We start from the raw sequence: 23,806 nt of genomic DNA, 5'->3' as shown, positions 1-23,806 counted from the left end.
AAATGCAAACTATTCGATTCGTACTCAGAGCGTAGTGGACTTACATGGCTCTCTCTCGTTTAGACATTCTTTCCCCTAGAGAGGGTTCACGCATTAGCCGAGACAATGTCCTAATCACAAAGTTTCGTGCTACAAATCATGTTTCTGACGATTCAATGTTGCTAAACTGTTTGTAATAGATCCTTGCACAGTACTCAAACGCTTGTGGAGTACAGCACTCGTCTTAAAGTCTTTTTGTCTATAAATCTTGCCATGCAGCCTCAATGATGGCCTCAAGCTCCATCTCTCCTCAAATCTAAAACCACTTCACCATGTTGAAAGGTACTCTTAGTTTATCGAAGGATGCCATCCCGAGCTACTGGCCTCCTTATCCAACCGGCCCTTACGACAATGAACTCGAGGATGTAACGACTACCGTCATTCAATATCGTGTTGCTGGATCCGACATACGCCATCTTATTCCGGATATTATGGAGATTGAAAAAGAATCACTAATGGCCTCTATGTTTATTCGTTATGGAAAAAGTTCTGGTGGGTTATACAACGAGTTCGTCCTTCATGCAGAGGTCACGTTCAACGGCCAAAAATACAACTACTGCATTATACTTACTCTTGACAATGAATCCGCAATATTTGCAGGTCGAGAGCTTTCTGGGATACCGAAGGCTTTCGGCAAAATGCACATCAAGACATCCACCAGAATGCGCCTCTATCAGGGAACGGCAGACGGGCCCGTGTGAACACCAACTGTTCATTTCAATTTCATTCTAGAACGAAGGTCAGAAAGTCTCCCCAAAGATGATACGTTGAACCTGAGTTTACGAAGCATTCTTTCTCTGACAAAATCACAGTCCGCGCCAATCAAAGAATTGGTACCTTCATGGATGGAATGGCATGCCAAGTCTGCTTGGGTCGGTAAAGGCTGTCTTTTTTTCACTCCTGGAACTTTATTGCATCCTTGGCATATTTGAGAATATTGAGGTAAGAAGGTGCCATCTTCTCCGAGATTACCCGTGCCGTCCTGCATCCCGGGAAGGAAGTCTTTCCGCTCCCATATAGCAACTACAGTTATATGTTCAAACTCGCTGATGGTAAAATGAGCAAAAAAGACAAGGAATAAATTTAATGTCATGTTTACGCAGAGGATAGACCTGGAGCAAAGTGCTCACGTCACCATTCATGAACAAATCTTGTCGACTGGTGTAAATGGTTTAAGATTTCTCCTTTCCTTAACATGTGAACGAATGTGAAGTGAGATGTCTTTCTCAGGCTTAGACTCTTTTCTATCAATGTGTTGCGATTTTATCGCAGTATTGGATAATAAACGCAATGTCTTACTATCCAGGGTATGGAGAAGGAGAGCCTAAAATTTTAGTTTCCTTCCTGAGACGAAACAAACATTGACGCCAATCGGGTCTATATTTCAACTCACATAGCGTGATTATTGGTGGGGTTCAGCATTGTGTTTGAATCTAATATGATGCCGTTCTACCAATTTACTTCGCAACCTTGGGGATAACTACCTATGGGTTGATTGTTCTTGAATTGTCCAGGACGATGAAAGCACACGCCAGCAGGTGAAACATGTGGGCGATATATAATCTGGTGCACATTTGACGATCATATGTGCAGATCTCTATGGTATGCTGCTGAGAACCGCTGATCTCTTCCGCAGCTCCAGAATAGATGACAAGGAAGAGGATCTCTACGATGACCTCTACAGATCCACTTGAGCCACCTGTGTCTGGACCTTCTAAAAGCAGATGCTCTCAAAAAGAGCTGTTCTCTTCAGCCTGCGTCACACATTTTGGGAATGTCAGTAACGCACTTGGAGTGTAGACGGGCTAAGCCCGGAAAAGACTATAAGCGGGAGTACCTCCTTCACGGTTCCACACCACGACGAAGCTACCGGTATGTTATCCAGCTCTTACCCTGACTTCGATCTATACACGGAGTTGATGGGTTTTTACAACCGCCGTGTTTTTACATATCCGCAAGATGTAGTCCCAGCATTTTCCAGTGTCTTGTCAAACCTCGGACGCAACCTCCCTTCTGAGTTCCTGTACGGCCTCCCTCGTATTTATCTGGGTACTGCACTTCTATGGCAACCATTCCACAGGACTCATCTTAGAGTAGCAAGAGACGACGATGAAGGTACAATGACGGCAAAAACGCATCTGCCTTCATGGTCATGGTGTGGGTGAATCTGTCCCGTCGACCCATACCATCTGCGGACTCGATCTTTGTATTTTAACAGAGACCATGGTTGTTCTCAATTGACTGTTTGTCAAACACAGAAGCTCGTAAAGTGTTACTCTCTGTCCCAAGAAATTCAGCGCCAAGTGCCAGCAGATAAGCCATTAACACCTTAAGATGAGGCATCTACCCCCCTTCCCAGTCCCACACCGCTTATTGCAAGTCCGCAATACGTTTCTCTGCCTCGCGATTCCTGGATTTTTTTTCGCGTCAGGCATCATGCCTATCATTATACATCAAAGCTGTGTGCTATTCCGCTCCTGCTTCACAGGGAAGGAAAAGGGCAAAACGCATGGCCAGATGGCGATCGCTATTCAAGCTCCCATCATTCGCCGATGGGCCTCGACTGCAGATCGCTTGCGACCTCATCTTTCTTGAAACCCAGAAAGGACTTACTACTGGTGTACTACGCAAGATGGAGGAAAATGAACTAAAGCTAGGCGGCCAATGAAGCTTATAGCCATATCTACAGGAACCCTCAACCCCACCGGTATTGATGGCGACAAAGCTGGCAAACTGTATAAGCTGGAAATGGGAGCATATGAAGGCGAAGGCTCAATATATTCAAGGACTTCCAAGTACCTAGGTCAGTATGACAGTGGCGGTTCCATATTATCACCTAAAGCATCGAGTCTCATAGGATGTTAACTAACAAAACCACAAAAGTCAGGAAAGATATGAATTTATATGGCATGAAAAACTCAGACGGAAGGGAGTACCATTTTTGCAACGTACTATAAGTTCAGCGTAAGGGAGCAATAGCAAACCGGCGTGCGGCGGGACGTGTACCGAAGGCAATCTGGGATGCAAATTGCACTCCGCCCACAAAGATCATCCTTGGTTAATCGCGGCCATCCAATAGACTGGCATATACCCGTATAGTTGAGTTTCCACACCCAGACCCGGCAACAGGTGGTTGCTACTATCGCGTGTAAGATCCCTTATTGTACGATTGATATCTTCTAATCATCAACTCCAATATTCTTCAGACCACCTTGTCGTGTCCAGAAAGTCTGCCATGCCTTCTGCCATCGCTCCTCCTTCAAACCCTTCAGCCAGTCCTTCACTGACAAATCCTCCTCACCATCAATCCTAATTATACCGTCTTTCACGCCCTTCCACCCCTTCATAGGTGCCTTGATATACCGGTGATCTCTACCGCAGTAGCTTTGCCATGGTTCCGCGATCTCTCCACGTGTCTGCGCTAGTCGTTTGGCATGACAGTCCTCGCACAGATCACAGTTGACGCAGACCAAGCAATAGTATATCGGCTTGACCCAGCTGCTCATGTCTGTTCCACAACCTCCATCGCAGAAAATTCCGCTTCCAGTAATATCTTCATCAAGCTTGTTGGAATCTGTTGCAGTAGAGTTTTGTTCCGACGAGGTGGACTCTTGTGCCTCTACTGTCTGCTCTAGAGCTTCGGCAACTTCTGCAGAGTCTCTCCTTTTGGCAACTGCTGAATCGGCAGTAGAGTACCCCATAGTCTTGAGTTGGCCATCTGCCAAAACAGTTTCTTCGCTATTCGTATTTCCCACGTCGGGTACTGGGGCGTTGTCAGATGCGGCTGTTTCAGTCGTAGGGGCGGTCTCCGCAACGGGTACAGTTTTCTCTCCAGACTTGTTTTCTGCATCTTCTTCTGTACTATCACCGTTAGATTCAGTCTCCGAGCCATTAGTGTCAGTGTTTTTATAGTGTATGCTCCGGTCCAGTATCGAAAATTGCGCGGTGCAAGCAATCTTTGCGTCTCTCTCAAGACCGTCCAAAGAACCCAAGACCTTGGACAAGAGTCTCAGACTAGACGAGTCGTTCCACGATACACTGTCCTCAAGGCCATTCATACAGGCAGAAAATAGTTCGTTCATGTGTTTCTGATATTCCTTTGCAGGGCCCATGATCCGGAGCATGTTTGCAAGCAGCATACCCACATGAGATTCTTGAAGATCGTCATCTACATGAGCACTTGGCAGAGTCCTCAAAGTTTCGATCAGGGCTTCCTTCTTCATCGGATCTGAGCAGTTCTGAAACTCGTGGAACAAGATTTCAGCAAGTTTCAGTCGATGATCCGTCTTCTTCTCGTTCATGGTCTCCTCGAACCAAGATTCAGGTTTTGGGTTCATGGCTAGTATTTCCTGCCGCAAGGCTTTACCTTTTTCAATGTCACCCATCACCGGGTAGTACAGGCTCGCGATTGCGCCTCGGACATTGAAAAGATAATAACTCTCCTCAGGCAGGGTCTTAGCCAGAGTATAGAGCCAGCTGAGGAGCAGATCGGTCTCACCCGTTAATTTGGCTGCTCTTTGCATACGAGTGACCGCAGCATTGTCTACCCAGCCCTCGAAGCAATATTGAAACCAATTATTTCGCTCCCTTTCTGTCCAGGTTTTCACTTCGTTGATGAGTCTTGAACCATCGGGGTCATTTTCTTCCTTGAAGAGCATGGTAATGTCGTCAAGCCTCGCGCCAGGTAGAGGCATTTCGCCTGAAAACCTTCTGGCTTCATTGTAGATGCGGAGGGCGTCTTCAGACTGTTTCAATTCTTCAAAGGCGCTAGCTTTGGCTGCCAATATGTCCAATCGTATGTCCATGAACTCGGTCTGTTGAGCTTTGGTCAATCCCTCTGAATCTGGGTCTGGCAACATGTCGTATGCTTGATCGTAGTACTTGATTGCCTCCCAATGCTGGTCAATCCACAAATACTTTGGTGCAAGAAGGCGAAGCGTTTCGATTTTTTCTTGCTTGTCGCATTCCATACGCTCGACGGCCTGCTTGAGGTACGAAGCTCCTTCGGTCAACGTCGCATTCTGACGTTCTATATCTGAATAATCATATCCGTAATCGCACAATGTGGCGCCGATTGCTCGCAAAGTCTTATAATCCTCAGCGGGAACATCATACTGCGAAATGACCTCGTGAATGAGCTTTAATGGTTCATCGTCTGTTGTTTGTAGTCGATTGGCCTGCACTAAATTAGAACTGTTTGTGGTCACGAAACAAGATCACTTACCAATCGAAGAGCAGCTTTGATGAATCGAAAGGTCTCAGGTATCCACCACTGACTTCTAGCATCCAACCAATTCTGAACATGTCCTTTCGCCAACGAAAGTAAGACATTGTCCTTGTTAACAGTAAGCGCCCACGCTTTTACCTCACTATCCAAAGATTCGTTTTCGAACGAGGATGCCTTAGCTGCCCAAATCAAGAGTGTATCGAACCATGCTGAAGGTGTGTCGTCTGCTCGCTCAGGGTAGAGATCTGCGTGCCTTGCTCTTACTTCAAACAACTTTGCAACATTGTTCGTGTTTTTCGTTATGCTGTACAACAAAGTGACCACTTGGCAAACCGTCGCATCCGTAGAATTTTCAACGTCCAGCTCCTTCAGATGCTCGTACCAATATTGGATTGCATATAGCGACAGTCCTGAGCTAGCTTGGTCTTCTGGATCTTTTGCTGCTTTAATCATAATGTCTGCACACATCTGTAGGATCGTGAGGTGTGCAGCAGAAGCAGGTGTCCGGAACTCTTCATTGCCATCGGCCTCGACACTCACACTCTTGAAGTACTGTCGCAGAGAACGATCTTGAAATGACAAAGGCGATTCTCGATATCCAAGTTCAAAAGCAAAATCGTCCTTCATGTCGTCCGTGTCGTCGTCTTCTTTGTCATCTTCTTTAGTATCTTCTTCTGTCTGTCGGGTTTGTGTAAGCTCAAGGATACGGGATGAGCGCCCAATGATTTCTTCCTCAATGTCGAAAGAGTTATCTGGTAGCGTCAACTGCACCAAGTTTGAAGCTTCTGCCAGGCTGAGCGATCGTTTCGAAAACGCCAACCATGCAAAAAGCTTCTTTAGCGCTTGATATTGAGCCTCAGTCCGGTTGTGGCGGCACTCGTCCAGAAGAAGTTTATAGAGATCATGCAGAGAGGCCGGCAACTTCTCCAATTCTTCCAAGACAGCTCGCTCTCGGCCGATGTAAGAGAATCTTCGCAGTACGTGCTCAGCATAGAGCATACTGTCCGCTTGTTTGACGACCTTGCGGGTGATGGCCCTTTTCACAGCGTGGCTAAATTTCCGCACCCGTGGTAGTGAATGAAGGCGACTCTTAGTCAATGCCTTGATGTCCGGCTTTATTTCTTGCTTTGTGACATCAATGACGGGCGGATCGAAGAGTTGTATGATGGGTTTCTCTTCTGGCCTGCTTGTCAATAATACCGAAACGTTGGCGTTCTCAAGCCTCAAGTCGGATAGAAATTGCGTCATGATGCCACCCTGCTGGATATGAGCCTCGTCTAGGCCATCCAGAACAAGGAAAAGCCGACCGTCAGACTTTTCTTTGCCGGGAAACATCGAAACAAAAAACCGTTCCCAAGTAGATATGTCTTCAGATCGTGCAGCATTGTCCCTGATATTTGCCGCTACCTGCTCTGCATACTTGTTGTTTGATTCGGCAACCTGAAGCGCGGCTGATGCAAAAGCATTTTGTACTGATTGCAGGTACGGGTGTTCCTCTTTGAAGTAGAAATAGGCAAAATTGTTTTTTTCATTCTTGAGTGCGCGTAGGCCTTGAACAGCCGAAAACGCCAGAAAGGATTTGCCGATACCCTCATTGCCTCTTAGCCAAAGCAACGGATTTCCTCCTTCTGCCCAGGTCTTGAAGTTTGGGTGTTCATTCAGCCATTTCGCCGTGTGTTTGACTTGGGAATCTCGCATGTCTTCGTCTTGTGCTAAGTTCTCCCGGTGGGCGTCGGTCCATGATGGGAAAGTTGTGTAATTTTCCGTGAGAAACTTTTTGATCTCTCGGAGAGCTTGAAACTTACGATCACCGCTGTCGCCCTTTGACTTTCCACTCTGCTTCTTTTTCTCGTCGTGTTCGGGTGTCTTTCCTAGTTTCTCAACTGATTTTTGGAGCTGAAGAAGCAGAGCATGACTTTCATTCTGCTTCGTTTGGACTGCAACAAATCCCTCACTGACTACAACTTCCAGCTTCAAACTGCTCATGTAGAGCTGCTGAACATCTTGTCCCAAGCTTGAACGAAAAGAACGGAGCTTTTCATCAAGCTCGTCGAGCTTGGCAGCGTTTGCTGACGTGTCCTCTTGTACGGCATCGAGTTTGTCATTTCCTGTTTTCACCTCATCCTGAACGGTCCTGATAGAGCTGTAAGTTTCATATCCAACAGTTTGGTTAAGCTCGTCGATCGACGCTTGCATAGCGGCGAATGCAGCCAGCAGTTCTTGGTCTTCCATATTCCAGAGCGCATTCAGCCATTGTGCTACGAGTCATCAGTTTGGCCCACTAGAAGAGTTGTAACCCTTACAGAAACGCTTCTTTTTGATCAGATATCGCACCCTGCCACATACAGATAATTGCATAGAGAACACTCGAACGATAGCGATAGCAAGTGGTCCAGATTCTGCTCGTTCTTCAAGAAGGGATAGCCGCTCAAAGAATCGACCTGAATACTCAAAGAACGATTCAACCCGATCATAGTCAGCTTTCACTCCAGCAAAAGCCTGCTTTCATTAGTCTAAGATTATATCGCAATGCAATGATACTTACTGATATCAAGCGGCTTGCTGCAGTAAACACAAGTCCTACTGGCATGGCTGGTGGGAATGCACCTGCCGCAGCACCAATTACAGCAATGCCATCAATACATTTCTGCATGTCACCAAGTGAATGGCCAATAACTGAACGGAACCTTGATGTTTTACTTCCATCATGACGAAACCCTTTGAATCTCTCCATGCCGTCATCCAGACTTTTCATCGCTCCATCCAAACTTTGTGCACCCATGGACGAGAGATCTTCGCCGGTTCGGGCATTGTAGTCGCTTATGGCCTGTGTCCACAGCCGACCAAGGTCAGTAGATGTGCTATGTTTTGCTGTCTGAGTCTCCATGCTAGTTTAGTGTATACCACAACTGGGTACGTGATAAGAAAGGAGGAGACTTGTTTGAAGGAGCAGAAGTGATGCGTGCGGGCTTGTTTGAGGGTGTGGGGTTTTATGTGAATCTTTATAACGCTTTCATTGATGTCTGGGCGGAACTCGAAATTGAAGGCACTGAGAGAACGATTCAGCCTTGTGATGCATGGCGTTGAGGTGCGACTGGGCTTCCTCGAACGGTCAAATACTAATCCAGGTCTAGAGCTTGAGATGCTCTATTTTGGTAATTGGGGCCAGTATCTTTTCTCGCTATTGGTGGATCGAGTCACGCGGTCGATCTTTGGGACCATTTGCCGTTCTGGCTATTGGGGGCCAGAACAAGAGCTTTTAATTGGTTGATCGATGCACACAGCGCAATGGAGCGTGAATGTGGGGGCCAAGACTCAATCAGTCGAAGCTCAGAAGAGTACATTATCGCGATTTAAGAAGCAGTAAAAGTTGGTAAAAGGTAGCATATCTTAGCTCATTCGACAGTATCGAGCATTTGTGAGGAGAATGGAGGAGTTGTGCAACGTTCTTTGCTCTATGCTCAGTTGGAGCTGGGTGCCTAACAAATCAAAATCGCTTGCTACTCAATACACTGCTACGTAATCATACGTTGTCTTAACTTTCGTGGCTTGATTTCGCGAGCTTCTTTTACCGCATGCACTAAGAATAGGGGCCAAGATGTGTCGTTCTGCATGTCAGACCTATTATGTGGTCCATTTCTACGAGTTCTCATCTTTATTTGCTGTAGTTGAATTGGAATAAAAGCCACGAGGTTAGGCCTCTGCTATGATCGGGAGGATTCATGCACAGTGAGGAATTAAGTCTGGTTCCGAGCACATGACAGAAAGTTGCATGCGTGGCTGCTATGCAGGAAATGATAAGCTTAATGACCACGCCTCCAAAATCTCATGAGCAGGATGTGTTGACTCATGACCAAGTCTCCATCTTATTGCGCAAATGCATTGGGAAAAATTTACGAGACTGTGCCCAGGTAACAAGTTCCTAAAGCTATGAACGGTAACCGGATGCTACATAGTACTTTCAATCCACACAAGGGCCCCAAATTTGCACAGATGAGCTTGGCATACCTCAAATCCCCCGTTTGTAATTCCTGCCCATCTCTCTTCTGAATCAGCTGTAGGATTGACTCAAAGCGGCTATCAGATTCGGCGATCTGTTCACTCCCCACAGCAGAACTCGGGAAATGAAGATGTATTTTCAGCGAAGATGAACAACAAATTTCCCTCCCAACTTACCATAGTCGAACCGGTAGATCACGCTGAGATTTTGTGGCTCGATCAAGGTCTTGCAACTACCTTATTCGGAAATCAGTTGTGAAGACTCGAAACGAAATGCGAAAAATGGAGCGCTGACATGAACATAACTTTGAATCAAGAAGAATACTCAGCATTTGAATTTTACAACTAACAGATACACTGTTTGGAGAAGATTAACTGTGAAATAGCAACAACATGGTCATATGATACAAACTAGCATGCGATCTCTATGTTGATAGTTTTGTAGCTTGGCCAAAAATTCTTAAGCTTCTCAAGTCTCCCAAATCCTTCAGATCCTTTCTATCAGGACTTCTTTGGGAAAGTTATCGCGTTCCATTGTTTGATCGCTCTTTTCCCTGGGAAGCATTAGGCCACTGTGATGGCCAAATCCGTGTTGTTCAAAGTTATCTTGGAAATCCCTCAAATCGTCTTCTGAAGCTGGGGATAACACCCAGCTCCAGTGCGCCCATCGGGCTTCATGGTCATAAGCTCGCATTGCTTGCTTAGGTGTTCTGTGGAAAAGGATCAAATACTTCCACAACGGAATGATGCTACCATCCGAACTGTAGGGTTGACTGCTATTGATCCAGTCCTCCCATTTCTCTACTGTTGCTTTTGCTCTCTCCTCTGTGATTTCGAAATACTCCCCATGGCGTTGTTGACATGATGAGCAGAACCAAGGTCTACACAGGTGCTTCAGATCCAACTTAATCAGCCGTTCGGCCCGCTTTGTCCACTTGATGCACTCTGACACATAGACAGCCTTCAAGTCTCGACCACATTTATTGTGTTGCTTAATCCGTACTCTGGGATCTTTGGCAAATCCAATCTTCAAAAGTCCACTCTCCGAGTCGCGAAGGATGTAGATGTAGCCCTGCTCGTCACATGGCGTTAGCTTTGATGTAGCAACCCGGGATAACTCTACATGTAATAATTGAGCAGTGTTACGATCGATCTCTTGGGGTTTCCTCTTCTGGACGTAATTCAAGATGTCGTGCTTCGCATCCAGGGGACCGCTAACGGTATTTGGTTTCAGCTTGCTCACCACAAGACCTTTTACCCAATCCACGAGTCTACGATGGCTTTCTTTTCTCTCTTTCTCTTGTTTTTTTATTCGTTTGCATTTGACGCAATCACTCTCATGATTCTTCTTGTCTCCTTGTCTGGCGTAGTGTCTCCCACAATCGGCCACGTACTCTCGTGATCCAGGACTCTGAGTCTTATTTCCTGTATATTTAGGAAGTTGCTCTAGATGCTGGTGTTTATATAAGTTGCTTCTGGGTGATATTTTATCGATCGTTTTACAAGTTATCGGGAATTGGATTACAGCTCTTTTATTGAAAGTTTGTATGGATTTCTCGATGTCTGAAAAAAGGCCAGAAGTATCCCTATCTTTCTTGACTCCCCGGGTATCCGTACTTCTTGGGGTTGTTGTGGACGCGAATGTTCGCGTGGAGGAAGTTGGTGGAAGAAATCTCTGAGGTTCCCAAAAGGAGCGATGATGGACATTTGCACTTTTTGTCACGCCTTTGAAAATCGCGTGATTGGGCGAAGTAGAAGTAGAAAGAAGCCAATTAACCGTATGTACGAACGAAATTATAGTGAGATATGCGCTGACATGTTGCGATGTTAGGGTTGTTTGAAGGTACCGCTGTCGGTGCACCGAAAACCCGCATTTGGCTGCAAAGACGGGCACGCGACCTGTGGTGCGCAGGTGATGCGTCAGTGACATCTTTGAGTTCATAGAACGCTGAGATACTCTCAATATTTTGTCAAGTTACTCGTCAGAGATCAGTGGCACAATCAGAGGTTGTGCGGCTTGATATTCAGGTACTGTCGATAGCCGCTGTTTGTTTGGATTGTTGTTCATGCAAGATTTGGACAGCAATTTATAGAGAAAAATTGCGGAAGACAATTCACAGAGCTGAGACATATGGTGGGCATCATGGCTTTGTTTACGCATGCATCGAGGCATTCGTGGTTTGATTTACAGGTTTAGAGACAAAACCAATACCATTGACCTGAGGATAAAACACATCCAATCGTTTCTAGCACTTCCTCCTTGGCAGTCATACGGTTTTTATGCTTGAATCCAATTCCATTCTATTCCATTCATAATGAATGCGCCGGACCCCATGGAAAGGACATGGCCTAAGGTACATGCTGTGAGGGTGGCGCGAAAGCGGAAGGACTGGATCAAGCAGAAGCCACATGTGCACAAAAAGAGTTCAGAGTATGGGAGCTTAGGCCGAGAATAGCAGATATACTGAAGAAAGCTACGGTTAAGCAGCAGAGCAAGAGGGAAGTCCCTTGAAGAGGATTGGCGGTAGCAAAATTTTTTATAGCTGTGCAGCCTGGATAGGAAGGTCTGATGGGGTTAGTTCACGTGCGACCCTTCAAATTAGTGTCATCTTTACCATGTCCTCAGATGAGCTGGTGTAACAATTCGTTTCCCTCAATCAACCTCTCCAAGTTTTCTGCCGTTTCTTCGTACCACACCGTCAACGTTCCTTCCTCAACATAACCCATATGCGGCGTTAAAAGAACCCTGCTCTTCCCCTCTCTATCCCAATCTCCATTCCGCCAGGGGCTATCTGCCGGGAGTGGCTCAATATCGAACACGTCGAGGGCCGCACCACGGATCCGCCCATTCTGCAATGTATCTAACAGTACAGCTTCGTCGATAAGGGGTGCCCGGGATGTATTGACTAGGAAAGCAGAAGGTTTCATAGACGCTAGTTCGCGGGCAGCTACGATACCTCTTGAGCGGTCGCTGAGTACGTAGTGGAGTGACACTACGTCTGCTGTTTGGAACAGCTCTTCCTTGTTGACTACTTGAAAGGTCTTTTCATGCTCGGCAAGCATGCCTGCCCCTGTTATTGGCAACCCGTATTCTTGCGCTAATGCATCGGCTTTGTCTTGTGTCAAGTTCGCACTCCAGCAAATGATGCGCATACCAAAGGCGAGAACACCCACTCTAGCGACGTGAGCGCCGATTCTGCCCAGTCCAACGAGTCCGAGAGTTTTGCCTTGTAGGCCGACTGCCAGTTCCGTCTGCCAGCCTGCAGGTCCGCCTTTTCCTTTTACAACTGCATCATCGGCAGCAATGTTACGTGCAAGTCCAAGGATGAGTGCCCAGACATGTTGTGTAGTAGGATGTCCACCTCCTTGCTTGATGGGTAGGGATCGCGGTGACTGGACGCTGCCCTTGCCGTCCGTCCTTCCTTTTCCGGGCGCGACGTAAACGCTAATTCCCAGCTCTTTCATCGCGTTCAGGTCCCAGGACTCAAACTTACCGCCAGTCGCAAATACGACCTTCAGATTGGGTAGTTGACGAAGTAGCTCGTCCGGAAAGGCGGTGCGCTCGCGTAGAGTTGATAGAACGGCAAATGGTTTCAGTCGATCAACAAGGGCTTTGCGGTCTGCATCCGAAGTCCTGGGGTGTGAATATGACGGTAGCGTGTCGTTAAAGACTGTGACTTCAACTTTTGATGGATCGATGTGAGCAAAGTGCTTGGATGCTATGCCATGGTAGTCATCGAGCACGGCAAGCTTGATTGGCGACTGCGAATCCATGGTTGTGAATTTGAGGTTCAAGAAAGCCTATCTGGAGGAAGCTTGGATGCGGAATAGACAGCAAAGGCTGCAGAGGTACAGAGAGGAGATTTATCCGAGGTGTTGACGCATGGCTAGTACTTCGGCACTTGTCTCGGATCTGACTGAGGGGTTTGAACTTTTGTTTATGAATGGCGTGCTAAATCTGCTGATTCAGCGCATGAATATCGAATGTGAAGCTCACCCCTCACTCCGTTGATATCATCGATTTGTCTCTTTAATTCAGTAAATTGTGATGCGAGATTTGCCTATATACAATTATGAACAACTGGTCTATCTGTCTACAATCCGCCCCTGGGTATCTTATGCAAGATGCTGCGCAATTCTACAATGAACCGGTTCTTCATGACAACAGAATACGTGCATCTTCATGATTGATCATGACCTCCTCGTTCTCGAAAGAATACTTTCGGCGTACAATTTCAAACACGATGAGTCCAGCAGCTGTACTGGGCGTTTGCTTTATCGTGCTCATGAAGAAGTCGCGGTAGAGGTAGCTTCTCCATCCTCCAACACGTTTGGCCAGAACCCTGCATTGCGCAAATGTCTCTTCATAGGCATGGTAATATCTTCGGACAATATGCGAGGGCTTGTTGTCCTGATGAGCCTGAAAATCGAGAGCCTCAAGTCGGCGATAGTGGACGTCCTGGATTTCCATAAGGGGGTGTTGGATGAGCTGAGATGTTACTGATGCTGAGATGCCGGCCAAGAGCAAAAACATGGGCTCCAGCATGTAATGTGGCCGTATGACTGGACGATCATCGTAGTCCTCCTGCAGATAGGGAATAGAGCTCTCCAGTAACGTGTCACGACTTCGGCTGCCGTAGTAATGTGAAACAAATTCGAGGTATGCCTGGCTTTTGACAGTCTCAAAGGTGCCGAAGAAGACTGCTGCGCCGAAGGCGTCTTTGAGGAAGCTCAGGGTCCAGCCAGCAAAAATGCCCTGCAAACCAATTGAGCGTAGCTTGTAGCCTGCGTAGTGCCACATGGTCTTGTGTTTGCCTTCGAGGATGTCGGCGGTGCGGAAGCGGGTTTGGAGGGCGTCGAATGGAGCGGCGAATACTGATTGAATACCTCCACCAATCAATCCTGCAGTAAAGGTGACAGACGGAGGTGGGGGAGGGTATACACGCTTGGTCTGGTAAGAGGATGGCTCGTGGAGGGCTGACAGGCTGTGGAGGTATGTCGTATACAGAACTGCACCAATGCTGCATAGTGTTAGGCACGGTGTGGGCCAGACGCTGAGTATGCATACCATGTATTCGCCATAAGCGGCGGCAGTACCTGCTTGGGTATGAAGCCCCATCCTTCGGTGCGTATGGCATGTGCAAGCACGGCAGGCGTAGTCATTCTCCACGACCACTTTGCATCAGCCATGACATGTGGGTTGATGGCTCTGGCATAGCCCATGTAGTCGATCCTGCCCCTAAAGAAGGCCTTTACAGGCGCTCGGAAGTAAAAGGCAACCATCCTGGCGGCGACGGCTCGCATGCCCGCAGCCTGGACGCCCGTGGCTGGTGCCTTGTTGGGTGCTTGCGGGGTGTCGGGGGCGCCATCATTGGGGCCATCGCTGCGGACAGAGACTCCAGCGCGGACACTGGAGCCGGCTGTCATTGCATAGCATGGGAGGTGAGAGAAGGTAAGGGGTGCATGCGAGGGCGCTGGCAGGCTATATAGGCAAGGTGAAGGCGCTCCGCGTGCGAGGGTCACAAGCGGGCTAGTGACTTGGGAATACTTGGTGGAAGCGTACCGATTGGCGAGCTGAGCGAAATGAAAAGAAACGGGCAACCAGTTCAGAGGGCGACAGTGTTGTTGTTGTTGTACTAGTTGGTAATTTGCATCTGCAAGGCCGGGATGTGGGGCTGCAGTTTAGCTCTGGAGGGTGAGGGGGTTTTAGTGTATACAGCCATAGTGAAGGTAGCTGGGCGCTAGGCCGCTTCGGGAATTGAGAGGTTGCGCACAGGCCCGAGGCAGCGCGTGGAAGCCCTCGCGTCGTTGTCGCCATCAAGGCCTTCGCGACTTTTCCCATCAGCGCCGACTTCCTCCCCCTCTCCCTTTCCCTCTCTCTCAACTCCCTCTTGCCCGTCCCCGCCAACCCATCTGGAGGTTTCATTCCACGCACCTTCAACCATGGCGGACGACATCGTCATTGACAAGGCTCTCTTCCACGAGCGCCTCAACAACCTCGTCACAAAGTGGAAGGCCGACAAGCGCTCAGGTGACCAGGTTTTCCAGGGCGCAGGTTCAATCGCGACGCTGGTCGGTAAGGCGAGCGAGCCTGGCATCTACCAGAAGCCCGCCGCTTTCCAGGTAAGTCTGCGCATGTCTTGTTTGCGCATCTGGCGAGCTGACAAGCCCATAGTTGTGGTTGCTAGGCTATGAATTCCCTGCCACTCTCTTCGTCATCACCCCCGACCTCGTCCAGATTGTGACAACCAAGAAGAAGGGTGAGCCATGTGTGACTGCCTAAACTACAGCATTGTGCTAATGCCACTGATGCAGCTGCCTACCTTGAGCCGCTCAAGGGCGGAAAGGTGCCTGTCGAAATCCTGGTGCGCGGCAAGGACGCCGAGGAGAACAAGAAGCAGTTCCAGACATGCATAGACACAATCAAAAAGGCCGGCAAGAAGGTCGCCGTCATGAAGAAGGACAATGCAAACAACGCCTTTGCGAGCGAGTGGAAAGCCGCCTTCGACGAGGCTGCGTTCAAGGAAGAGGACCAGGTCGATCTCGCCTCCATCCTGTCTAATGCCGCCCTGTCTGTCAAGGACGAGAAGGAACTGAGGACCATCCGCGACGCTGCGCGAGCCTCGAGTGCCCTCATGACCAACTACTTTGTCGAAGAAATGTCCGACATCCTCGACTCCGAGAAGAAGATTTCTCACCGCGCCCTTGCCGACAAAGTCGCCAACAAGATTGACGATGCCAAGTTTTTCGAGAAGCAGAAGGTGTCCAAGACATTTGACTCGCTGCAGCTAGATTGGTGTCTGCAGCCTACCATCCAGAGTGGTGGCTCCTACGACTTGAAGTTTGCGGCCGAGCCCGACGAGAACAACTTGCACGCTGGCGTCATCATTTCCGTTCTTGGTCTGCGCTACCAGACATACGGTGCCATGGTTGGCCGAACATACATGGTCGGCCCCAACAAGGAGCAAGAGAATGCATACAAACTACTTTTAGCCATTCATGACTTAGTCATCAAGTCCCTCCGTGATGGCGTCGTGGCCAAAGATGTTTACAACAAAGCGCTTGCCATGCTCAAGTCGAAGAAACCAGAGTGGGAGAAGCACTTCCCCAAGAACCTTGGTTATGGTATCGGTGTCGAGAACAAGGATTCTTCGCTGCTTCTGAGCGGCAAGAACACCCGTGTATTGAAGGACGGTATGACTCTTGTTGTTCAGACTGGCTTCTCCGACCTTGAAAACAGCAAGCCACAGGACAAGAAGAGCAAAAACTACTCGCTTGTGCTAGTTGACACGGTTCGTGTCGGACAGGGCGAATGCGCTGTCTTCACAAAGGATACCACGTCGGACCTGGATGCCGTCTCGTTCTTTTTTGACGAGGAAGAGGAAGAAGCCAAGCCCAAGGCGAAGAAAGAGCGCCCTGCCATTGCCCAGACCAACATCACAAAGACGCGAACGCGCCACGAGCGAACAACAAACCAAGACGCTGAAAAGGAGGAGCAACGACGACAACATCAAAAGGAGCTACATGCTAAGAAGCAGGCCGAGGGTCTCGAGCAGTACAGCGAGGGTGCAAAGTCGCTAAATGGCACTGAAGAAAAGAAGTTCAAGAAGTTTGAGTCGTACAAGCGTGACAATCAGCTTCCCAGCTCAGTGGCTAATCTGGAGATTGTTGTCGACAAGAAGAACCTTACAGTTCTCCTGCCCATCATGGGTCGACCAGTACCCTTCCACATCCACACCATCAAGAACGCATCACATACTCCCGAAGCAGACTTTACCTCTCTTCGAATCAACTTCCTTTCGCCTGGTCAAGGTGTAGGCCGAAAAGATGACCAGCCTTTCGAGGACCCCAATGCACACTTCATCCGCAGCTTGACATTCAAATCGCATGATGTCGATCGCATCGACCAAATTACCAAAGACATTACCGAGCTGAAGAAGGAGGTTGTTCGACGTGAGACTGAGAAGAAGCAGATGGAGGATGTTGTTGAGCAGGACAAGCTCATTCCCCTCAAGTCGCGCAAGCCCCACATGCTCGACCTCATTTTTATCCGCCCAGCACTCGACGGCAAGCGTATCCCTGGTAGCGTTGAGATTCACCAAAATGGTCTACGCTACGTCCACGGCAACGGAACCGCCAAGATCGACGTGCTCTTCAGCAACATGAAACACCTGTTCTTCCAGCCATCGCAACACGAGCTGATTGTCATCATCCATGTCCATCTCAAGAACCCCATTATGCTTGGTAAGAAGAAGACCAAGGATGTGCAGTTTGTCCGAGAAGCCACAGAGATGCAGTTCGACGAGACGGGCAACCGTAAGCGCCGGCACAAGTTTGGTGACGAGGAAGAGTTTGAACAAGAACAGGAGGAGCGTAGGCGACGTGCGGCTCTCGACAAGGAGTTCAAGAACTTTGCCGAGAAGATTGCTGATGCTGCACGCAATGAGAACGTCAGCGTCGATATCCCGTACCGTGAGCTTGGCTTCAACGGTGTACCCTCACGATCTTCGGTTCTTGTGCAACCGACAACCGACTGCTTGGTCCAGCTTACTGAGCCTCCCTTCACATGCCTTACCCTTTCAGAGATTGAGATTGTGCATCTTGAACGTGTGCAGTTTGGTCTTAAGAACTTTGACATGGTTGTTGTGTTCAAGGACTACAACCGCCCACCCGTACACATCAACACGATTCCGGTCGAGTCGCTGGACCCGGTCAAGGACTGGCTGGACTCTGTCGATATTCCGTTTACCGAGGGACCCTTGAACCTTAACTGGGCCACCATCATGAAGACTGTGACATCTGACCCGCACCAGTTCTTCGCTGACGGTGGATGGTCCTTCCTGTCGACCGAGACAGACGACGAAGGCGATGGTGACGAAGAAGAAGAGTCTGCGTTTGAGGTGTCGGAGTCAGAGCTGGCCATTTCAGACGAGTCGTCTGATGAGAGCGACTTTGACGAGAATGCGTCGGACGAGATGAGCGACGAAGGGTCGGAAGAGGAGTTTTCCGAGGGCGAGAGCTGGGACGAGCTGGACAAGAAGGCAGCCAAGAAGGACAAGGAGGCTGCGCTGGATGATGATGACGACGAGAACAGCAAGGGCAAGAAGAGGAAGAGGTAAATTGGCTGATGCTTTGGCCGAGTCTTTTTTGTTTCTTCTTGTTCTTTTTCCTTCTATGATTCGGTCTCATTTTCTTCATCAAATCCAGTTCATGTAAGAGTAAGTTTGGGTGCTGGTGACCGAATCATGATTTCCAAAGTGGTGCCGGTTGGTTGCGAGAGAGAGGGAGAGAGAGATTTTTGAAAAAAAAGTGATACCGCTTCCTTTCTTTTACAGTTTCAAAGATAGGTCAAGTTAATGAAAGTATTTGCGAAACAATTTGGCCCCATGATTATCCCAAAGTATGCTCTAATTCTATCCAACCCTGCCAGTTTATTTCCACTTTTGAAGCAAATGAAAAAAACACACATTGCCCGTTTCATACTGCATTACACTACAAAACAATCAAACGTCAGAAATCATGAGTCTTTGCTATTGATATTACCCAAGGCCGTATTGTCATGTCTTTCTTATCTAGACAAATGGCAACCCGCGCACCCCCCCCCCCTTTCCCTCCAAAGCAAGAAGAAGAAAAAAAAACTCCCAGAATACAACAAAGTACGTATTTATAGTACGTGAACTGATGTAAAGCCCCCCAAAAAAACAATGGATAAACATATCAAAAAGAGAGAGATAAACGCCTCTGGGTATCAAACGCCGTATACAATGCCGTAAACTTCGTATTCAAAAAAAAAAGGGGGGGGGAGGGTTGGAAAACGAAAAGAAAGAAGAAAGACAAGGACATTTCATTATCATCGTTTTTTAGCATCTTTCATTTCCTCCCTTTTCTGTGAAGGTTGAGGTGAGGTGAGTGGGGGGGGGGGGGAAGGGAGAGAGAGAAAAGGGGGAAGGCACATGATTCAGGGATTAGAATGGACAAAGCGGGCGCCCTGACACGGAGAGCGGGCCTGTTTAAACGCTTTGATGCGATCGAGCATCCATCCGGACCTGCACTGGCGGTCGCCCTCGCGAGGCTGGTGGTGGCCAAGACGAATCGAGTAGCCGAGGCGGCACTCTGTGCCGGTATGTTGGAACTGCATACAGCTGCTGTCATTGATGCAGGCTTTGCGGCAGTGCTCGAATGATTTGGAGGCTTTTTTGCCTGGTTTGTACGTCACGTCTTCGGAGAGGTTGGACCAGTCTTCGGATTCGCGGCGGATGTGGGGTTCAATCATTGTGAAGAGCTCTTCGAACATGAGGGGTCGTTCGGGGTGCGAGCGCTCCTTTTCCCATTGCGAGAGTGAGGTAAAGTCTTCGTCGTTGAGGTGGTGCATGGTCATGATTGCTTCGCACCATTGCTCGCTGTCAAAGCGCATGGTGACTGGCTTTTCGCCATTGAACATGGGCCAGTAGCCTCGAAGGGAGACGCCGCTCTTCTTCAAGACCTGGGCTAGGATTTCGTCACCACAACACTGCTTCTGTACGTCGACGCCGAAGAAGTGCGTGCCTGGGAAATGCTTGTTCTCGCCAAACATGCGGCCGAGTGCCATGATCTTGTCCAGGGCTGCACGCGACAGCACAAAGCCACTGCCGCCATGGGCAAAAATGGCCTTCTTCTTGGGCCAGACGGGGGAGCCAAAGTAGTAGGCCGTGCGTGGGTTGAAGTTGGACAGGAAGCGGTATAGATTGTCGTAGTTGACGTACGTGTCGAGCTCGAGGAAGACGTACCACTGCGACTGGGGCCGCAGGTACGAGGTCCACTCCATCATGGGCAGGAACTTGTACTTGTCGAGGCGCCAGCCATCGGGCGACTTGTCGGTAGTCAGGTTGACGGACTGGATGTAGTCGTAGACGTCGAAGTCGGGGTTGTTGAACCTGTACTCGGGGCGCAGGTGGGCGAGGGCGTCGGCAATGTCGAAGCCGTTGTACGAGTCCTTGCGGTCGGAGAAGATGAGCAGATGCTGCTTGCAGCGGCCGAGGCGGTTGAGGTATTGCGGCAGCTTGGAGGCGACCTCGCCGGCGCCGATCTTGAGGACAATGGTCACGTCGTCCATGACGCCGGCGGTGAAGGGGGCGCATTCCTGGCCAAAGGGCACCACGACCTTGGGGACGGGCCCAGGTCCGGCGGGAGGGGGCCGGTCGACGAGCAGCTCGTAGCCGCGGTCGCCCCGCCAGAGCCGCGGCAGCAGAGTCGTCAGGAACAGGGTGCACAGCAGCAACGCGGCGCTCAGCAGGCGCAGCGGCGTCAATCGCACCATCATGGTGGTCGTGGTGCTGCGATAGGTATGCCCGCACGCACGCCCGCCATGTTTGGGGAGGCTCGGCCTGACGCGACCAAAAAGGACGCTAAGCAGCCTCCCATCCGGCCATCCGCCCGACGTCGTGCCCTCGGCCGCCAGCAACCGCCCGCCTGTCTTTGGCATCCTGCTCTGCCCCGCGCGTCGACATTTGCCATTTGCCCATGTGGACACACCGGCCTTTTTTTTTCTTTTTTGCTTTCTCGCTTCTCACATGTGCATGCACGTGGGACGGGCGGGTGCTGACGTCATGCCACGTGCCCGAAAACAGGCCATGCCACGTGCCCAGCACACACGGCCATCTCATGTCTCTGGCCATCATGTCCATCTTCATCTGCGTCCCGTGCATCCACGAACGCAACAACGCGAGTACGGAAATGTGTAGAGGTGCTTGTTTTGTGCAGCGTGTACTATGCGAAGACATGCCACTCCCGCCGCACCAGCGAGTCAAGGCCGCCGCCACCACCACCACGACTACTCCACCCGTCCCCGCCTCACCATCGTATTCTCCCCCACAGGCACAAACCCCACGTGCATGTACACCCGCCTCCCCATCTTGCTCGACTTGAGATACATGGGCGTCGGCGGCTCCTGTGCGTCTGCCTGCTCAATCGCCCAGTCAAGCAGTCTCCTCGCAACCCCGCGGCCCTGGAAGTCCGGCCACGTGATGAGCAGCGCAAGGAACCAATGCGCCTGGCCCTTCATCGTCTGCGCCCGCTCCTCGTCGTCCTTTGCCTGCCCCTGGTGCCAACTGTCCGTCACGCCCGACCACAATTCGTCGACGAATGCCTCACTCCAGCCCAGCGACTCTTGCCAGTTGTAGAATGGGATGGCGCTGCGGCGAAAGGGGTCTTGGGCAATGTTGCCATCTGGACGACCCCAGCACGCTGCACCGATGGCCTCGCCTGTCGATGCAAGCACGGCTTTGATGACGGTGAACTCGGAATGTGCAAGCACAGGAACAAGGCGTTTGGCTAGCCGCTCCAGCCTGTCCGAATCTGGGCGACCCTGTGCGGCCGGCTCTTTCTTGTCCCAGGTTTCTGCAGAATAGCAGGCGCGAAGTCCTTGCGCCTGTCGAGCGGCGTAAGTACGTGAAATGTGTCTATCGAGCTTGTGCGCTCATTCTCGTCACCGTGTTGCTCACTTACAAGCGTCATTGCATCTTCTACTGTGCATATTTCAATCCGCATGTCGTCGTCTTTTAAGCGCATCCCAGGCTCTACCGGCCTGGTCTGGGGGCCTTGTTGCTCAGCAGGCATAGTAACAGGGCGTGTCTCGGTTTGCGCCATGGTTGCAACCAAATGCCCAAAATTATGCAAAAAGATAACGGGACTGGAGAGACGGTCCCAGGTGTAGAAAAGGGTGTCGTTTTATGCAGGTAGTTGCCTGAATCCTGCGCCCCACATCAAGTAGAATGTAAGTGATATCCAGTATTACCACTGTCATCTGAACATTTCTCCGAATCCTACATGATGGCCAGTGAGATGTCGAGGCGGAATGAACCTGAATCCTACACAGTGGTGAACAGGTTTATAGATGGACTAACATACGCCCTCCAACGAGGTGTCTCTAAGTAGTACGGCCTTGTTTGCACCTTCCAATCAAGGCAATTGCCAAGTCGACTGGAATGCCCCTCGGAATCGGAACTGGATGACTAATGAGTTTCGCTGACTATTCAGCTAACGCCGGTACGGTACAGCAACCAAACACCGGCCCATCTACCGAAAGTACGTAGGCGCAGTTGCCTTGCAAACCATCCATGCCTCGTCCAACGCCTTGACAACATCATCAGGCAGAGGTCCCTTCTCCAGATCCGCGAGATTGCCCTCGAGTTGCTTGAGACTACTGACGCCAATAATGACACCGTCATTGCCGCCTTTGACTCGTGTCTTGAGCTCGGAGTGATGAACACACCATCTCAGTGCAATTTCAAGCAGCGTCAAGTTGTGCTTTTGAGCAGCTTCCTCTGCAATCTTGAGGGCCTCAAACGTCGCGTCCTTGAAGTAGCGATCGCGGTACATTGTGCCAATGCGGTCAGCTTTGGTCCCGAACCGGCCTTCGTCAGGCTTGATGTCCTTGGACTTGATCTTGCCGGAAAAGAGGCCACCCGCCAAAGGGTTGTAGACGACAATATCAATGCCATACTTGCGGCATGCGGGAACAAGCTCCGGCTCAATGGCGCGAGCTGAGTAGTGTCAGCAGTGGCTCTTGCGCCAAAAGGGTCAGACTTACTAATGGCATTGTACATGGCCTGGTAAATGGTCGGCTTGACCCATCCTCGTTCTTTGCAGATGTTGTAAACTTCGGCAACCTCCCATGCTGCGAAGTTTGACAGGCCCAAGTTGACAAACTTGCCCTGTTTGTGCAGCTCGTTGACTGCTCTGAGCGTCTCTTCAAACGGCACGCTATGGTCGGGCGCATGGAGATAGAAGATGTCCACGCAGTCGGCGCCAAGCTCTTGCAGACTAGTGGTGAAGTGCTTCTTCAAGTTCTCGGGCTTGTGGACGCCAGCCTCGAATGGGTAGACTTTGGTAGCAAGAGTAAGGCCACGCTCTTTCCAACCAGCCTGGCGCGTCCATGCTTCTTGCTTGCCGCCGACATACATGCGCGCAGTATCAACTTCATTGTAGCCCTGCGCCTGGAAGTAATCGAGGTGTTTGGTAAACTCATCAAACTCGGTGATACGCGCGCCGCTGCTCTCATCGGGGCCTACTCAGTGTTACCAGGCGCACTTGAACCCCCGCAGTGTCAACGCGTACCAAAGGTCATCAAACCGAGGATGACCCGGTCTTTTGGATTCTGTGCGATCAGAGGCATTGAGCGTACTATCAGCTACGTGTCTGTGCAGATGTCGTGTGATGTTCAACGTCGGTTGGGGGGAACTACTGATATGGCGCATCGATTGTTCGTGTCAACATGACGCCAGCGGGGTGGAGAGTGGATACCCCACTCTGAAGTCGGGATTTAGTGTGTGTTGAGTCCCGACATGGTCATGCCCGTTGCTCTTTTGCCGAGTACTAGTGAGCAAAGTAAGTATGAAGCGGCGCGAAGATTGATTCAAGCGCACACTTGGAATCACGCACAAAGTTTGTCCTACGCCACAGTGATACAGACGCTGATGATCACCACAGCGCACCCCTGCCAAGCCGTGCTACTACTTGTGTGCATTGCATACTACTCTCGACAAACTGCTACTTGCTGTACGA

At 49.8% G+C, this 23,806-nt stretch overlaps 9 protein-coding genes across 9 annotated transcripts; 2 read left to right on the top strand and 7 right to left on the bottom strand.

Annotated features, from left to right (window-relative positions):
• Positions 1–311: 311 nt before the first annotated feature.
• PSV08DRAFT_182131 (uncharacterized protein) lies at positions 312–971 on the top strand (the record flags this gene model as incomplete). The annotated part of the gene is made up of 2 exons (XM_014228666.1): positions 312–736; positions 779–971. The coding sequence occupies 2 exons, from the start codon at positions 312–314 to the stop codon at positions 969–971; spliced, it is 618 nt and encodes a 205-aa protein (XP_014084141.1).
• Positions 972–3,218: 2,247 nt separating this feature from the next.
• On the bottom strand, positions 3,219–8,153 carry PSV08DRAFT_410725 (uncharacterized protein; the record flags this gene model as incomplete). Its single annotated transcript, XM_014228665.1, has 5 exons — positions 3,219–5,216; positions 5,264–7,524; positions 7,570–7,765; positions 7,812–7,828; positions 7,874–8,153. 5 exons carry the CDS (start codon positions 8,151–8,153, stop codon positions 3,219–3,221), a joined length of 4,752 nt encoding a protein of 1,583 aa, XP_014084140.1.
• Positions 8,154–9,752: 1,599 nt separating this feature from the next.
• Positions 9,753–11,195, bottom strand: PSV08DRAFT_372256 (uncharacterized protein; the record flags this gene model as incomplete). The annotated part of the gene is made up of 1 exon (XM_066093217.1): positions 9,753–11,195. One exon carries the CDS (start codon positions 11,193–11,195, stop codon positions 9,753–9,755), a length of 1,443 nt encoding a protein of 480 aa, XP_065948963.1.
• Positions 11,196–11,736: 541 nt separating this feature from the next.
• On the bottom strand, positions 11,737–13,039 carry PSV08DRAFT_226008 (D-isomer specific 2-hydroxyacid dehydrogenase; the record flags this gene model as incomplete). Its single annotated transcript, XM_014228663.1, has 2 exons — positions 11,737–11,831; positions 11,881–13,039. One exon carries the CDS (start codon positions 13,037–13,039, stop codon positions 11,888–11,890), a length of 1,152 nt encoding a protein of 383 aa, XP_014084138.1. The 3' UTR covers positions 11,737–11,831; positions 11,881–11,887.
• A 253-nt stretch (positions 13,040–13,292) lies between these two features.
• Positions 13,293–14,692, bottom strand: PSV08DRAFT_226005 (mitochondrial carrier domain-containing protein; the record flags this gene model as incomplete). The annotated part of the gene is made up of 2 exons (XM_014228662.1): positions 13,293–14,286; positions 14,334–14,692. The coding sequence occupies 2 exons, from the start codon at positions 14,690–14,692 to the stop codon at positions 13,422–13,424; spliced, it is 1,224 nt and encodes a 407-aa protein (XP_014084137.1). The 3' UTR covers positions 13,293–13,421.
• Positions 14,693–15,123: 431 nt separating this feature from the next.
• PSV08DRAFT_205273 (FACT complex subunit-domain-containing protein) lies at positions 15,124–18,634 on the top strand. Its single transcript, XM_014228661.1, has 3 exons — positions 15,124–15,388; positions 15,441–15,525; positions 15,581–18,634. Exons 1-3 carry the CDS (start codon positions 15,209–15,211, stop codon positions 18,382–18,384), a joined length of 3,069 nt encoding a protein of 1,022 aa, XP_014084136.1. The 5' UTR covers positions 15,124–15,208; the 3' UTR covers positions 18,385–18,634.
• A 589-nt stretch (positions 18,635–19,223) lies between these two features.
• On the bottom strand, positions 19,224–20,564 carry PSV08DRAFT_363530 (glycosyltransferase; the record flags this gene model as incomplete). The annotated part of the gene is made up of 1 exon (XM_014228660.1): positions 19,224–20,564. The coding sequence occupies one exon, from the start codon at positions 20,562–20,564 to the stop codon at positions 19,224–19,226; it is 1,341 nt and encodes a 446-aa protein (XP_014084135.1).
• A 510-nt stretch (positions 20,565–21,074) lies between these two features.
• Positions 21,075–21,859, bottom strand: PSV08DRAFT_182034 (uncharacterized protein; the record flags this gene model as incomplete). Its single annotated transcript, XM_014228659.2, has 2 exons — positions 21,075–21,671; positions 21,749–21,859. 2 exons carry the CDS (start codon positions 21,857–21,859, stop codon positions 21,075–21,077), a joined length of 708 nt encoding a protein of 235 aa, XP_014084134.2.
• A 254-nt stretch (positions 21,860–22,113) lies between these two features.
• Positions 22,114–23,510, bottom strand: PSV08DRAFT_310996 (NADP-dependent oxidoreductase domain-containing protein). Its single transcript, XM_014228658.2, has 3 exons — positions 23,360–23,510; positions 22,833–23,309; positions 22,114–22,785 (listed from the first exon to the last, which is right to left on the bottom strand). The coding sequence occupies exons 1-3, from the start codon at positions 23,415–23,417 to the stop codon at positions 22,319–22,321; spliced, it is 1,002 nt and encodes a 333-aa protein (XP_014084133.1). The 5' UTR covers positions 23,418–23,510; the 3' UTR covers positions 22,114–22,318.
• Between the last annotated feature and the right edge of the window lie 296 nt (positions 23,511–23,806).

The sequence above is a fragment of the Bipolaris maydis genome, assembly GCF_028858645.1.
Source record: "Bipolaris maydis strain C4 unplaced genomic scaffold PSV08scaffold_9, whole genome shotgun sequence".
Classification (NCBI taxonomy): Eukaryota; Fungi; Ascomycota; class Dothideomycetes; order Pleosporales; family Pleosporaceae; genus Bipolaris; species Bipolaris maydis.
The sequence above is the reverse complement of the archived record's forward strand: the minus strand, read 5'-3'. Positions and strand labels throughout refer to the sequence as shown.